The sequence below is a fragment of the Diprion similis genome, chromosome 12 (genome assembly GCF_021155765.1).
Source record: "Diprion similis isolate iyDipSimi1 chromosome 12, iyDipSimi1.1, whole genome shotgun sequence".
In the NCBI taxonomy this organism is placed as follows: Eukaryota; Metazoa; Arthropoda; class Insecta; order Hymenoptera; family Diprionidae; genus Diprion; species Diprion similis.
Genome location: NC_060116.1, coordinates 11,851,116 through 11,865,308, shown reverse-complemented (window position 1 = coordinate 11,865,308; position 14,193 = coordinate 11,851,116). Strand labels below are relative to the sequence as shown.

At 43.9% G+C, this 14,193-nt stretch overlaps 2 protein-coding genes across 2 annotated transcripts; both read right to left on the bottom strand.

Moving 5' to 3' along the window:
• Positions 1 to 2,201: 2,201 nt before the first annotated feature.
• LOC124412825 (cuticle protein 7-like) lies at positions 2,202 to 3,337 on the bottom strand. The gene is made up of 3 exons (XM_046892971.1): positions 3,283 to 3,337; positions 2,945 to 3,182; positions 2,202 to 2,579 (listed from the first exon to the last, which is right to left on the bottom strand). Exons 1-3 carry the CDS (start codon positions 3,292 to 3,294, stop codon positions 2,413 to 2,415), a joined length of 417 nt encoding a protein of 138 aa, XP_046748927.1. The 5' UTR covers positions 3,295 to 3,337; the 3' UTR covers positions 2,202 to 2,412.
• A 1,709-nt stretch (positions 3,338 to 5,046) lies between these two features.
• On the bottom strand, positions 5,047 to 8,750 carry LOC124412920 (adult-specific cuticular protein ACP-22-like). The gene is made up of 4 exons (XM_046893143.1): positions 8,725 to 8,750; positions 7,304 to 7,373; positions 6,771 to 6,980; positions 5,047 to 5,683 (listed from the first exon to the last, which is right to left on the bottom strand). The coding sequence occupies exons 1-4, from the start codon at positions 8,731 to 8,733 to the stop codon at positions 5,517 to 5,519; spliced, it is 456 nt and encodes a 151-aa protein (XP_046749099.1). The 5' UTR covers positions 8,734 to 8,750; the 3' UTR covers positions 5,047 to 5,516.
• Between the last annotated feature and the right edge of the window lie 5,443 nt (positions 8,751 to 14,193).

Sequence of the window (14,193 nt, the reverse complement as noted above, 5' to 3'; positions counted from 1 at the left end):
AATAATTAGCTTCACGCACGTACCTTTTATTCTCGAGTATTCTGGAAATTCGATATTACTTAACTGAAGTAAAAAAATGAATGAACTTCGTTTGATTGACGATGTGCGACTTTGCAAACGTATTATAATTAATCGATAAAAAAATCAATCTCCCCCCTCCCGTGTATGTATGTTCATGTATGCATGTATATAGCTATATATCTGCTCATATTATACACAAGTGTTTATTTTAATTTTATTCATAAGCAGCTATGATATTTAGTCGAAGAGCCGGTGCGCAGGATCAGAGACGGGCAACCCGGCAACTCCCCCAATCTAAAATCTGAAATATTGCGGACCGAGGTAAAGCGGGCTCGTTTCGTCGCGTCACGAAATGTACGCTTTTAAATTTGACTAAATCTTCGCCTCCTCTTTCCCCAAGGAATTTGAATAAAAAATATCACCATTTACGTTCACCCTGTTAGCGATCTTCAAGGTCTCACGCAGTTCCGTCTCAGCCATTGAGCAGGTATTCTTCTCCTCCCTTTTGCTCCCCCGTTTCATCATTTTTTCTCTGCTTTTTTCTTATTCCATTTTCACCGTTCAAATTTGTGCGATATCGACGATTTCATTCCATGGGCAGACTTATTTAATTTCCACCTCTGTTTATATTTACATTATAGAGACGCACATATACATGTATTTTTCCTTTTTCTATGCAAAATCGTTTTATTCAGGAGTTACGATGGGGACACTCCGTTCGTTTGGCCGTCGATACGTATAAATATACTTGTACAATAAGAAAAAAAAAAAAAAAAAACTGTATCCATTAACGTGAATTTTTGTAAATTAAAAATAAAGAATTGCTAAACTGTGATTTTCATGTGTGTGGCGGCAAAAAAAAAAAAAAAAAAAAAAAACACGTAACATCATGTTCTCATTGTAAATAAACGTGCCTCTCAGGTTTTACTGTTCATTCCCGAGGCAACAAAACTTGGCTTTACGTAGCAGTAGGATGGAAAACGCACGACAGATGCATGGCGTAATGTTCGGTACTCAGTGGCGTTGAATGGTTCTCTGAATGGTATAAAATAAGGCCGTATCCGGTATACGAGAGCGGGGAAATTCAATTTGTGTTTCGCAGTAAAAGCTGCGGGGACAGCTCTCGGTTCTGCGCGTACCTGTGTACGTGACCCAATACGTTGGACTTTGCGTTCAAGGTATTAAACACCGCGGATCCATTGAGCCGGAAGCCTGCGTAAATTGATATTCATACGCCACCCCCTTCATGCCGCTGCCATTCGTCCATATCCGACGAGTCATCCATCGGTAGGTATACCCCATGCGTGTACTATAGATATAACAGACACTGCCAGGCATGGGTATAATAAGGTGGACGTGCCGACTTATCACATCGCCGAAATAGGTTCCAATTATCTTAAGGGTCAACGGTGCCAATTCTTAGATAAATATCCGCAGCCAGCTGTTTCGTGACGTTTAGTTTTTATACCCATTTTGCCAATGGTCACTGCTAGCTATTTTCTTATACTTGTTAGACCGCAACGCGCACTGCGAGAGAAACTGGAGCAGAGATTTGCAGTTGTGTACGCGTCGAAGGAAGAATCACGGAGGCGAAGCCAAGGCGAGAAAATGAACGACTCGGGTGGCAAATCCACTAAGCTTCTTTTGCTTTGACGCGAGCTAGTGCCCGTGGTTTGAAGAGGAAGGAACTACTCTGGCCGAGGAAAGAGGAAGAAAAAGGTGCGGAAGAAAGGAAAAAATAAGGATACCGTGACGAAGGTGTCGGATGTCGGTCTGCGGAAAAAAGATCTCCCGGGAGGAAGATAGAATGACAGAAGAAAAAAAAATAATCCCGAGGAGAAGAGAGACGATTGTATTAAGGACGAATGAAAATTTCGTCAGGCATCGCAGCTACCGAATCAAATACCGCACAAGGTGCTTTGAAATGAAGCTTATTGCTATCGCGGCGGGACATTGTTTGAGAAAAAAACGTCAAACTTCACGGGAGCGTATATCAGCGTACAGGAATTTCAACACATAGATTAAATTCTTTTCTCTTGAAAGGCAAACATCGTGCACAATACGCATCCTGCGCACATACACAGTGGCTACATATTAAACGAACTCAAGTCAAATCCTATCGATCCCTATTGCTGCAAACAATGTCTAGACAGGATCTGGATTCCGATTTAAATATATGAGTTAACTTTGAATATTTATTCAACGAAAGAGGAATAATAAAAGAGTTCATTTATGGTACAAGGCTGCAAAGTTGCAGGGAGAATAGAGGGGTTCAAACTTAACAACAACATGACCGCGGGCCGTGAGAGCGTGCCGCGACGTATGATAAGGTATCCGGTGTCGCAGGGGGTCTTTGTACTCGGTGAAGGAGCTTGAGGAAGGTGGTAAGTTTTAGTGGTGACCGTGTCCATGACCACCGTAAGTCCCTCCGGAGTGGTCGTTGCCACCGCTGTTGTGGACGATGGCGTGGAACCCACCGTGAGGGTCGGCGTGGTACTTGACGGTCCTCACGTTGCCGCCTGGTTCGTGGAGGGTGTATTCACCGGCGGCGTTCTTTCCTGTATATACATACAAAAGGTAAAGTAAGTCAATTTTTCCCGTCAGAGATTCGCCCGATACTCTTCTCCCTCTTTATACACGTCTACCGAGCTCTTTATTTTCCCCTTCTTCGTCGCTTTGCGGCCGAATACGCTTTGCGAACCGAGTTAGAGAAGTCATTGGGAGCGAAATAACCGCCCCTGGGAAAACAAAAGAAGGGGGAGAAAAAGTATACAATATAGGTAGGTATAGATGTAAGGAAACCGTAATAGGGAACAGACTTTAACCGAGCGGAAGTGGAAGTCGAGGAAACGTGTCTTTACTCTATCGCGTATCTTCGACTTGTAGGTATTCGAGGGGATGGATGGTAGAGTTTACGGCTTACCGTCTCTGTGCTCCTTTTGTCCGTGGTAATCTCCGGTGTGATGATCCTCTACTCCGTAAGAAAATTCGTACTTCGGATGCGCGACGTAATCGACGTGGTGATGACCGTGCTTGTCGTGGTAGCTCACCTCGTGGTGGGGACCTTCGACGGGTCCGTGATAATGGGCGAAGCTGTGAGCATGGCCGGCGAAACTCTGCTGGACTTGGGCGAGCGCCACGAAGGCGAGAACCGCGGTGAACTGAGAATGAGAATGAAAATGAAGGGTGTGAAAAATTTCACGATTATCGACACTGTCCGGAGACTTTGGGACTCGATTGACGCTGCACCACTGGACCTACCTTGAATGCCATGCTGATGTGTACGGGACAAGCGTTGGTTGGATCAATGATACCAGACTGACAAGGCCCCCGCGTTATATACCTCGGCTACCGTTGTGTTTTGCCCTCGTGATTTCGACATTACGTTGTTATCTAATACCCCGACACAAGTTGCGAGCTCTGTGCTACTGGCAAAAACACTTCTTTCGATATATCTATAACGTGCTCACTGCTTTCCTATGCGTTCCACTTACAACAGTGTTGTACACACGTGAAACTGCATTCGCCGATCGCGACACGATCGACGAGGCCTTACAAGAGATACAAGAGTACGAATATAATAGCCGCGGATAGTTGGATTGGAAGTGATTTCTATGATATGCAGATCCTGCTCTGCTGATAAGACATGTGTCGATGCAAAAACACGTCGAAATGTGTGACAGGATTTTGTAAATAGCATTGCTCGACGGAAACAAAAATCAGCACAACTCGCATTCTTGGATGTTCATCGTTGTGTCTCAAAGACTTTGACTTGATCTCGTTTTCAAAGTCTTGGTTTTTCTTAATGTCAACATCAGCGAAGATCTACGGTGCTTGACCTAGTAAAAGTTGATCGAAGCGTGAATAATTTGTAACCCGCTTGCTGTAGTGGGCAAAGCAATTGCACACGCACAATGACATAATCGGAGACAAGGACGCGAGTGATTGTAAAAAGGGGAAATCGCTGGTTCTCCGGTTAATATTTCCACAAATTTCTTTGACATTTTTCGACAATACTCATACGTCAAACGCACTGCACGAGCCTGACCCGCATAACTTGGTCACGATTGATTAACCTTTTCCCAGTGATCATTATGCTTCATGTGATAATAATCGTAACGTATCATTTGCGATGATGAGTTGTGATAATGGGTGGTGATGACAGGTAGCGATAATTCCCAACGATTTTCATCGCTGTTGAAGCAAAGAACTTACCGTAGTCGCTTGATCCTAATGGTAAAATAATGAAAGGCTGTTATTTATTATTTATCGTTAGAGTGTCGAGAACAACCGTACGATTGTTTTCTTCGTTGGCGGTCTGAAAGTGGTGATGTTTTCACTTGATTGAGTCTGATAATTGCACGAAATAGCTATGAGAAAATCAAAAAATTCGCTGCAGTCGAGGCAAAGAATCCATTTGAGGCTAAGAAGAAATGATATAAAGATATGGAGAGAAAACTAGCGCAAATATCACATAATCCCTGTATAAAACATCGCCAGTCAGCTTATGCTTTCCGCGTGAAAGCATCTCCCTCGTTCTCAGACATACCGATCAACGACAGCCTCGATAATACTCAACGCGTTTTTTGCACCCACCGTTAACAGCTCCTCTTCAGCCACGTTGTCTGAAAGAATTCTGCAACGTCATTCCGATACAAGTTACATTGTGAGTGATGTTAGAAAAAGAGAGGATCGTCCTACCAATAAATTCTGCTTAGTTTCGTTTGTGCGGATGTTCGTATAACATATATATAGTATTAATGCTGGACTGCAGTCGATAGACTCGGATTTTACATTAAGTATATTGTATGATCCCCCTTAAGCACCCACATGTCACGGTATTAAAGCATGAAGTCTAGGTAACCGCACGTTCTTTTTCTTTGACGTTACCTATTATCGTCCAGCTCAACGACCGGATGATATAACATGTGCACGAATCAATAGTCAAGGAATATGGTGGGAGTGGAATTAAAAGTACAATCAGCAGATAATGGATATGAAAATACTCGAGGAACAGTGTGTGTCTTCGTCATAATGAAGGGAGTTTTATTATTGCCCAAAGACAGGGAAACATAAATAAGACAAACAGAATAAAGCCAAAGGTTGATTACACATCTAGACAACAGTATATTCTCAGTAATGTGGATCGAACTAATAGACACGGTATATCAATACAGTCTGATCCAGTCGAACCACAATTCATGGAGAGAGAGAGAGAGAGAAGAGATTAGATGCGATAAGTGACTCGGAATAGCGTCTGCAAGGAGCATGATGTACGTCCGTGATCCAGGAGATTTCGAAAGCCCGGGGGCTTCATCGTGACGCCGTTGCTATTCCTCAGTCACATACCTACTCTGGTAAGAAAATCCTCGGCAGAGACACGACGGTGACACGGAACTCATCTTCTCCGACAGGTAGCCATTTCTCCACGTACGTGGTCCGCAGGGTGACTTATATTAGTACCCGTGTCCGAGTTCGCCACCTCCGACTCCTCCTCAATGTCCGTGCCCATGACCACCGTGGTGTCCACCCCCGGAGTGATCATTGCCACCACTGTTATGGACGACGGCGTGGAAGCCTCCGTGATGGTCAGCGTGATAGTGGACAGTCCTCACGTTGCCGCCTGGCTCGTGGACGCTGTACTCGCCGGTAACTTTTTTCCCTGGGAAAAGATTGAGGTAGTGTAAGATGGATTAGGGAGAAGAAGCAGCCCCTGGGCATTCCCGAAACCCCCGGACGTCGTCAACCTCACCCCACCCCCCTCCGGTATAGAGTGGGCTGCACGGGCGTCTTGGGAGAGGGTGCCCGCAAAGTATTCGACTGAATCATTGAAACGGCTCACACTTTCTTGGAGCCTTTTTTTTCGCCTCTTTTTCTCCTTCTCTCTCTCTCTCCTTCTCTCTCCCTCCCTCTACTTTTTCCCCCCTTTTTTCGAAACCCTGCCACTTCACCGGTGCACCCCTCGCCTTCACTTCTCTTCATCTACCAACCAGAAAGCCCTCTAAGCTCGCGACCTGCCAGAGACATTACTATAAATTAGAGCCAGTTGAAGAGAGCTTGAGCTCTCCTGCTGACGATCGATACGAGGGGGGCTGAAAGACGCGGTATAAAATCGGGCTTTTTTGAAGAAATAGAGAATCCCCCTGCAAAACTCTTTATGCGCCAGTGATGGTGATACCCTGGATTATTCCGCCTCAAATGGATGATAAAACGGTCTAGCTATCCCTAGTCTGGATTATACCTTACGCTGCATTTTGACGAATTAAACGCGGGGGATCTTCAAGCGTAAGGTCCCTTAGCGTTCGCTGGATTCTTCCCGGCTGTAAACTTACGTAGGGGACGCTCCCGTCCTGTCATTTCAATTGCCATGGAGACCCGTAGAAGTTTATCTAAGAAATAAATTCGTCGTCTTGATCGACGGGCAAACGGCACCTCGTAAACCAAACCGTTGGTCGGTGCTCGTTACGAAGAATGAGCCAAGAGGCCGTAATTCTAATCATCAAAAGGGGGTCGTTTATGCCGTCAGCTACGGAAGTGGCACTGATATACCAATCAAAGAAATGCCTGGAGCTATTATCCCCCGGGAAGGGGGGCGGGGCTCCTTTTAATACGAGAAAATTCGCGACATTATACGAAAAGAAGTCCGCACACCACACGGCTTCGAAAACCCTCTGCTTCCGCAAAGCCAATCAATAATCGTAGACACACTATTCCCGCTCTGTTATCGCTATTCCAAGCTGAACCGTTACCGTCTCTGTGCTCCTTATGGTGCTTCTTGTCGTGTGTGTGATGGTCAGATACTCCGTAGTCGAACTCGTACTTCGGGTGAGCTACGTAGTCGGTATGATGGTGTCCATGTTTGTCCTTCCACGAGACCTCTTGCCCATCTCCAACCACTGGTCCGTGGAAGTGTTGGTAGGAATGAGCGTGTCCGTGTCCATGTCCGCCGCCACCACCGCCTGGAGAGTAGTATGAATAATATAAAATACCGAGTAAATAACTGATCGAACGCAGTGTACACAGTCTGGGTTTTGGTTCCCGAGGGACGCTGTGAGCCCGGAGAGAAAGACAACGAGTGAATTGGTGTGCAGGGTACCTGCAACGCGGTTCGACGTCGTAAAATTTCTCCACAGGCTAAGCCAAGCCCGGGGATACATTTTACGATATTGTCTCGTTCTCTCCAGGCTCGTACCAATGGACTGTTAGAAAATTCACCAATTCTTTATCCCAGTACATTTTATACCCACACACCGTTCGTTCGATTTTACGATATTTTTCATACCTTCATGATGTCCTCCCGGGTAGCAAAGAACCTCGCCGCCCAACTGGACGATCAACAACACCGTCAGAACCTGTAACAACAGTCTCTGCTGAGTGGAGGTGACAAAATACTCTGGAAATTTATCGAGAGCAATATGCCATCGGTTGGAGGATCACGAACGTCATAATTAATTCGGAATGGTTCACGATCTGGCTCTTCTGTCTGGAAAGAAAAAGACAGAGGGGAAGAGAGAGGAGAGAATTGAAGGATAAATGAATTGTCAACTCCCAAAGCAATTAAAGTTTGACGAATTTATCGTTATTTCAGGGACCGCTGTTCGCGCGAAGCGGAGGTGAGGCGAGACTCAGATGTATCAGGGTTCCGGGTGGATTGTAACACGTGTCAGGTGAAGAAGGCACAATAGGAACGCTGGGGAAAGTTAGACCAGGTCAGATTGGGTTTGGTTATATTAGTTAGAATGGGGTGGATTAAGTTAGGCAGGTTTGGTTTCAGTACTGTTCTGTACAATGGGGTGGATTAAATGGGTAAGGGAAGGGTTGGAATAGTTTCAGATGCAGGCTGAGCCGTAGCTAAACGGATCGGCTTCATGAGCCAAAAAAGACCATGTGGAAAAACAGCGAAATAAAAAAGCTACTCTCTCGCTCGTTCGTTCATCGATCGAAGTAGCTTTTTGCACGAGCAGTGATTATCCTACCCAATAGGCAACGTTGAATTTTCGCAAAGGTTATGTAGACATTCAATGTATATTTATACGATGTACGATTACCGTTTCAAAACTTCGTTTCTACAATCTTATCCGCTGAGTGACTACGAAAAGAGTAGCAATAGTGGTATGAAAAACTCAGTAGCAAACGTAAATTGGAACCAAAAGTTCGGAAATGTAGGCAAGGTTGAGATTAAGGAAAAAGGAATGGAAATAAAATTAGTTCTGCAGACGGTGTAAAATTGCGTCTGGGTCAGAAGATACTCTTTACGAAAAAGCCAACCAAAGGACCAAATCGAAACCCGGCTAACCATCGTACAAAAAAAATTCTCCCGGCTATTGGAAGGGCTTCTTTGGGAAAAAGGATGATACACGAGTTGACGTTTACTGTCGACGTATTTTAGTTTATTTTCCTTTCGATCTTTCTTTTTTTATTTGTGTCGGGTACAAAGTCCATTGACTGACAACACAATTGACTAAGGAACGGCCAACAACTTTCGGATAATATAACAGAAGCCTTGTAAAGTTTTTCTGGAAAACGTCACACGTATAGACGTCAATACGCCGTCAAAAGATCTATAAGAGAAGAAAAAACTGACGCCGAAGTCCACGGGTCACTGATCTTCGTAGCAACAACAACTTTTTACAAATCTCTGATATATGAAATTGGCAAGATTGATGATGGATTAATGCTGAGAATATCTCAGGAGGTATGTACCTTAATCATCTCACTCGCCGTCGAATCGCGAACTGATGACTTTACTACTAAATTTCACCGTTTTATACCCAGACTTCCGTATCATTCGCAAAATGTTAATTATACCATCAGCGGTTTTATTCTCTTCATTTGTCGGAAGTCTAATTACTGACTTATTGACCATTATACTCGCTTTCGTAGCACTGAATCATGCCGCAAATATTTATTGCATAACGCCAACTTCTGCGATTGGATTCATTCCGAGTTGTTAGCGGTGCTTGACCTAACCGTCAACCCGCGAACCAAGAGCCGTGCCAAATCGATAAACGTTTAAAATACTTCTCGCCTTTCATACCAAGGAACCTACATAGGTGTTAAGATCGACTGACTCGTTAACCGGTCAATTTAGACCTGGAAAATTATTGGAAGAAAAAGGAGATTGAATGAAAATTGAATCGGGATCCAGACTCGAGGGGGAAAATTGAATGCGTGGCTTTTCATCGTGTATATCCCATCGACGATCGAGTTTGTTCTTCGACACCGATTCGTGTTTCGTTTTAGCCCGCGGGATTCAACCGGGGGCCAAGAGTGGTTTCTCAAAATAGCTGCACCCCCATTGAACTTAACTTTCCCCATTTAAACTTCTGTCAATATCTGTTAGAATACGATACTTTGGGTGGCTCACAGGTACATAGAGAGCAATATCAATTTCGGTTCCAGGCTTGGATCCTCCCTACCGCAGTGTAACAGGCTTAACCAATCGTCTCGTAATATAAGTTCCATTCTGTTCCGTAACTACTTCAGAGTTCTCTGAATTATAAAACAAAGCCATCAACGTTGGGCAATCTCCACTACGGTGTTAAATCACAGTACCAGTCGGTATAAGCATACCAAACTTCTGCAGAGTCCGCTTCCTCACTTAACAATACACTACATTATCTCTGGCGAACTTTTGGTTTTAATGGTTAACGATATAATTCCACTAACGGTATGACATAATTGCGGCGCAGGTTGCACAATCATCTTGTTCTTTCTTGTACCCATAGAATGTTACTTTCTTGTCTACACGTGGAAGAAAGCACCACTGATGCATGACTGCACGGTGTTTATTTAACGCGTCATGTATTCGACTTCTGTATACATGAAAAAAAAACGGGTAAAACAAGTCGAAAAAAAATTATCTGCCACAAGAATTGAAGCACAAAGGCTCGCGCTATCGGGCCTGATCGAGCGTACATGTGAATAACCTACGAGTCTCCGAGTAAGGTATGTATTTTTTTATCCCTCGATTCTTTTTTACACTATGCACATAAGATAAATTGTCCGACACGTATAAGGAATAAAATATGAGAAAATAGAAAATCCAAAATAATAATAAAAAAAATTCATGAAAGCTTAAAGTCACGCTTCGTCTGTTCGATCCAGCAGCATGAAAGAGAGATTTAACCACGTATTATAGGTAGGAGAAAAGGCTCCACTTTATCCGCTCCCCTTCCCCAGAGCAAGGTGGTATGTTGTGTTTTTTATTTTCTTAACAATCAAGAGCTGCGAAAATACCGAAATATATCAACGAAATCTTAACTCTTTACTTCTACGGTACTTATTAACTTACACAATGAAATAGCTATTAATAATTTTTCCCCGTCTTGCGGCTCGTGGATCTAGGGGTGGTTTTCACCCTCGAACCTCCGCTTATCAAATACCAGCTGCTAATTAAATTTACGGCCACCCAAGTATTTCCCTTCGCATAAATTAATGATGAAAACGATTTGTGTTTCTGTCGAAACAAATTTCGCAGTTAAAAAATGGCATTTGTAGCGCCGAATGGGCTTCGTCTCATACACTTTCAGTCCATATAGGTTGAAATTGATTCTGCGAAAATCAATGATTCCCGTTTTATCTTCAGGCGCTCCATTTCACTCTGACAATTTCCTTCCTTCGTTACTGTGGTACAGAGAACGTTTGCCATGCTTATTTTTCCATACATGAATAATAATCGCCGCAGCAATTGCAGTAGGTGGTACTGCTTACAATTCATTACGTCTTTTTGCCTTCTGTCTCTTCCGCCGCTTTGGAATTGGAAAGAGATTATTCACGCATGAAGTGAATCAACTTCAGAACCATCAAATATATTCTTCGCGTTAAAAAAATTGTATAAAACTTTCACAAACTCGTGACACAAAAAGCTCCGCGAACGCTTCAGCAATCGAAAATACCCGGAGTTGTCACTCGTATTTTCAGACACGTAATTTCCTCACTGTTCGCGTGATATATATATATATATATACCTATATATTATATTATATATATATGGATATATAAGGTTCGAGAAAAATAGGGAGAGATGATGAAGGGGTGCTGAGGATCATCGATAAGTCAGTTTTCCGAGCGCTAATTCTCGGATCCCCAAGGAGCTAGCTAGTATCTCTCCCGCTCAGTCTTGATGTAATATTTCCTTAATACAGCCGGGAATATAACTCGTGTCGGATTTCTCTCCCGCGGGATTGATTAATGAGGGTAAAAGCGATTAGCCATCGACTTTAAGAATATGTCGCGAAACTGTTGAGTCCACTCCTTCTGCTCGGCAGTAGATCGACGAAACCGCGACTAGCTAAGCTAATTTCGATCCGTAATAGCCATGAGACTTAATGGGACGAGAAGGGTGAACCGGGCGAGCATTTGCACGGCACATCCATTGCACCGCAGTTTACGGGGCAAACTTGCATCGCTGATTTTGCACCTGTGTGTGCGTGTACCTATTCACGTGTCAATGCATCAGCCGCGGTCTGCATACTCGCACGTGAACGAGGAGGGTGCAGGTGGACGTGAAGCGTGCTTTACGAGACCGGCATTCGTGTCTCTGTAATGTTATTTCTCGGTTTGGTACATAAGACCGGTTGGAATTTATGGCCCGGAAAACCTGAGGAAAGGTTTCACATACATACAGGTGTGCACATATATGCCAAGACGTTCTATGTACCGCTGCAGAATCCTGCGATATATTCTTTTTCCATTTATTCTCAATTTCTTCCCGTCTATCCACGGCCGGTATTTGCCTCACAATCAGCGGAATTTCCAGCCGAAGGCACTCCCAGGGTTTCTCATATCGAACATATATGCTTTATTAATCATCGACAAGGGTATTCCGCGTCATATGAATGACGACTAGAAATCGACAAATGCAATTTTCGTCACAGATACTTCCACGCTTCGACTCGTTCACTTTCCGTCGCTCTTTAACAATATTTATTATTATCACACCAGGGCGTAAGGGAAATCTTGGCTGTTCAGTCAAGCGTTAAATTTCGCAAAATAGAAAAAAATTCAGACGGTTAAGCAACGGAATTGTTAACGACCGACCCAGGCAATTGAACGTTGATATAGACGGGTGTATCGAAATTTGAAAGCGAGCCACCCGCCGCCGTATGTTGTTGAAATTCAGTTACATGCTTAGACCGAGGCGCGGCTGGCGTCGGATATTTTATTCAGTCTTCGTGTATCGAATGTATGCGTCCGCGCCATGTACCTGCGTAAAAGAGATACTAAACGAGAGTAAAAAAGCTGCTGCTGTTACTGCTGGGTAAATATTGAAATATTAAAATCGATCGTAAACGTGTCTTCATTCCCTTTATGTTATCTCGAATAAAATCACTGCCGCACGTTCATCCCTCGCCCCCCCCCCCCCTCATCCCCCCCTAGAGGGTGCAACGTCGCCTGGACACAGCGATCCCCTCCGTTTATATACGCCGAGTGTATTGATCTGGCACGACTTTCGTTCGTCCCGGAGTTGATTTATAAGGTGACAAAAACCAATCCTAGGGATTATTGTTTCGGTTTGTTCAGCCGCAAAACTTGTCACATCCTTCACTCTTGTGGAATCGCATTTATGTCCCTAAAAGTATATGAGGAGAAAATCACATGATACAGAGGATTGGACAGTTTAACCAAAGTACGGGAACAACGGCTATGGAATAAATAAATAACAATACATTCATCTCGGTTCAAATTCTTTCCCGGTGGAACGGGATCGTATAAGCCTGCGGTGTGGATCGAGAATAATAGCCTGATGTGTTCAGGAGGTAAATTACTTTCACAGAGCTCTACTTTGCGGACTCACGATACGTTAGCAGCTATGGCTTCAGGAGATCTCGTATAACCGGTATTCTAGTTTATTATCAAGCGGTACTTCGGCTGACGTATTGCTGTTGTACGCACATATTTTGCTCGAGATTTGCTGCATAGCTTTCGCATTAAACGTACTTCATTCATATGGAGTATAAGGCAGCTTTCAATCATTCATTTTACGGAACTCATATTAACGTCCCTTTACCCAGTTAAATTGGCTCTTTTTCGCGTTACATTATTACGTCAAGATTATTTTTACAATAATTCACGCGAAAGAAAAAAAAAAATTCTGTTCAGGATGAATGGTGATTATTATGTATATCTTTTAGAAGACGGAAGTTTTCTTCTTGAAAATAAACTATAGGTATAAAGTGGAGACATCGTAGAACTTCCAAAGCAGCGGTATTTCGGTCGATGACAAAGCGGATCCGTAAGATTTCATCTCTTCGAAACAATTTTGATAGAATGATTGAATACCTTAGGAAACGGGAACTGAGAAGCTAATTTTGTTAAAGTTCGATGAAATATTGTCCTTGCCGCAAGGAGTAAGAAGCGGAGTTTCCTCGTTGAAACAATACCAGCCTTAATAAGCTCTGAATATTTGATCAACTGGGCGAACCAGCGCAGCGGCATCTCGACACACCTGTTCAATATTGCAATGGCAGGAGGGAGATGAGGGGGCTAGGGTGGTGCCCAGGAACCAAGGGATGAAACGGAACCAAGGGACACACCCACCGAGTTAGTTTCCAAGTGGCTAGGCGCAAACACCGCAAGTTTGCGAATGACGGTGAATCATTCATTACGGATTTAAGGGTTTATTATCGCGGACGTCTCTCCCCTTCCTCCCTTCCTCCCTTCCTCCCTTTCCTAGCGAACCCTCGTCCCCCGTCATCTCGTCCAAATCTCACTCTCCTCTAATTAACAGGCACCCGCCTCACTCTGTTTGGAACAAAAACTTATCCCCGAGGGATAACATCCCCTTCTTTGGGAATCAGCTGCCGGTGCGCTGGCGACAGATTCGGGTTTGTAAACACTCAGGAAAATGGCTATGGTTATTGCTACTGTGCGTGCGTATGCCGCAAACACTTTTGGTAATTTGAACGAAAATTCTCTAGACCGTTCTCAGGCATCTGTTGATACGCGTCTGAACGCCGTCGATAACCTCACTGCAGTGCAATTTTCGCACCCCTTGGCACTGGGAAATCCATTATACCACACGATTGCTCATGGGTAAGGATCGCATACTGCGAAGACGAGATGAGAAAAGGAGACCCTTTGATTTCGAACATCGTACATACGTACATGAAAGATCTTTGTGGTAATATATAGAGTCGGGGTATGAAGGATTTTCTCAAAGGTTATTTT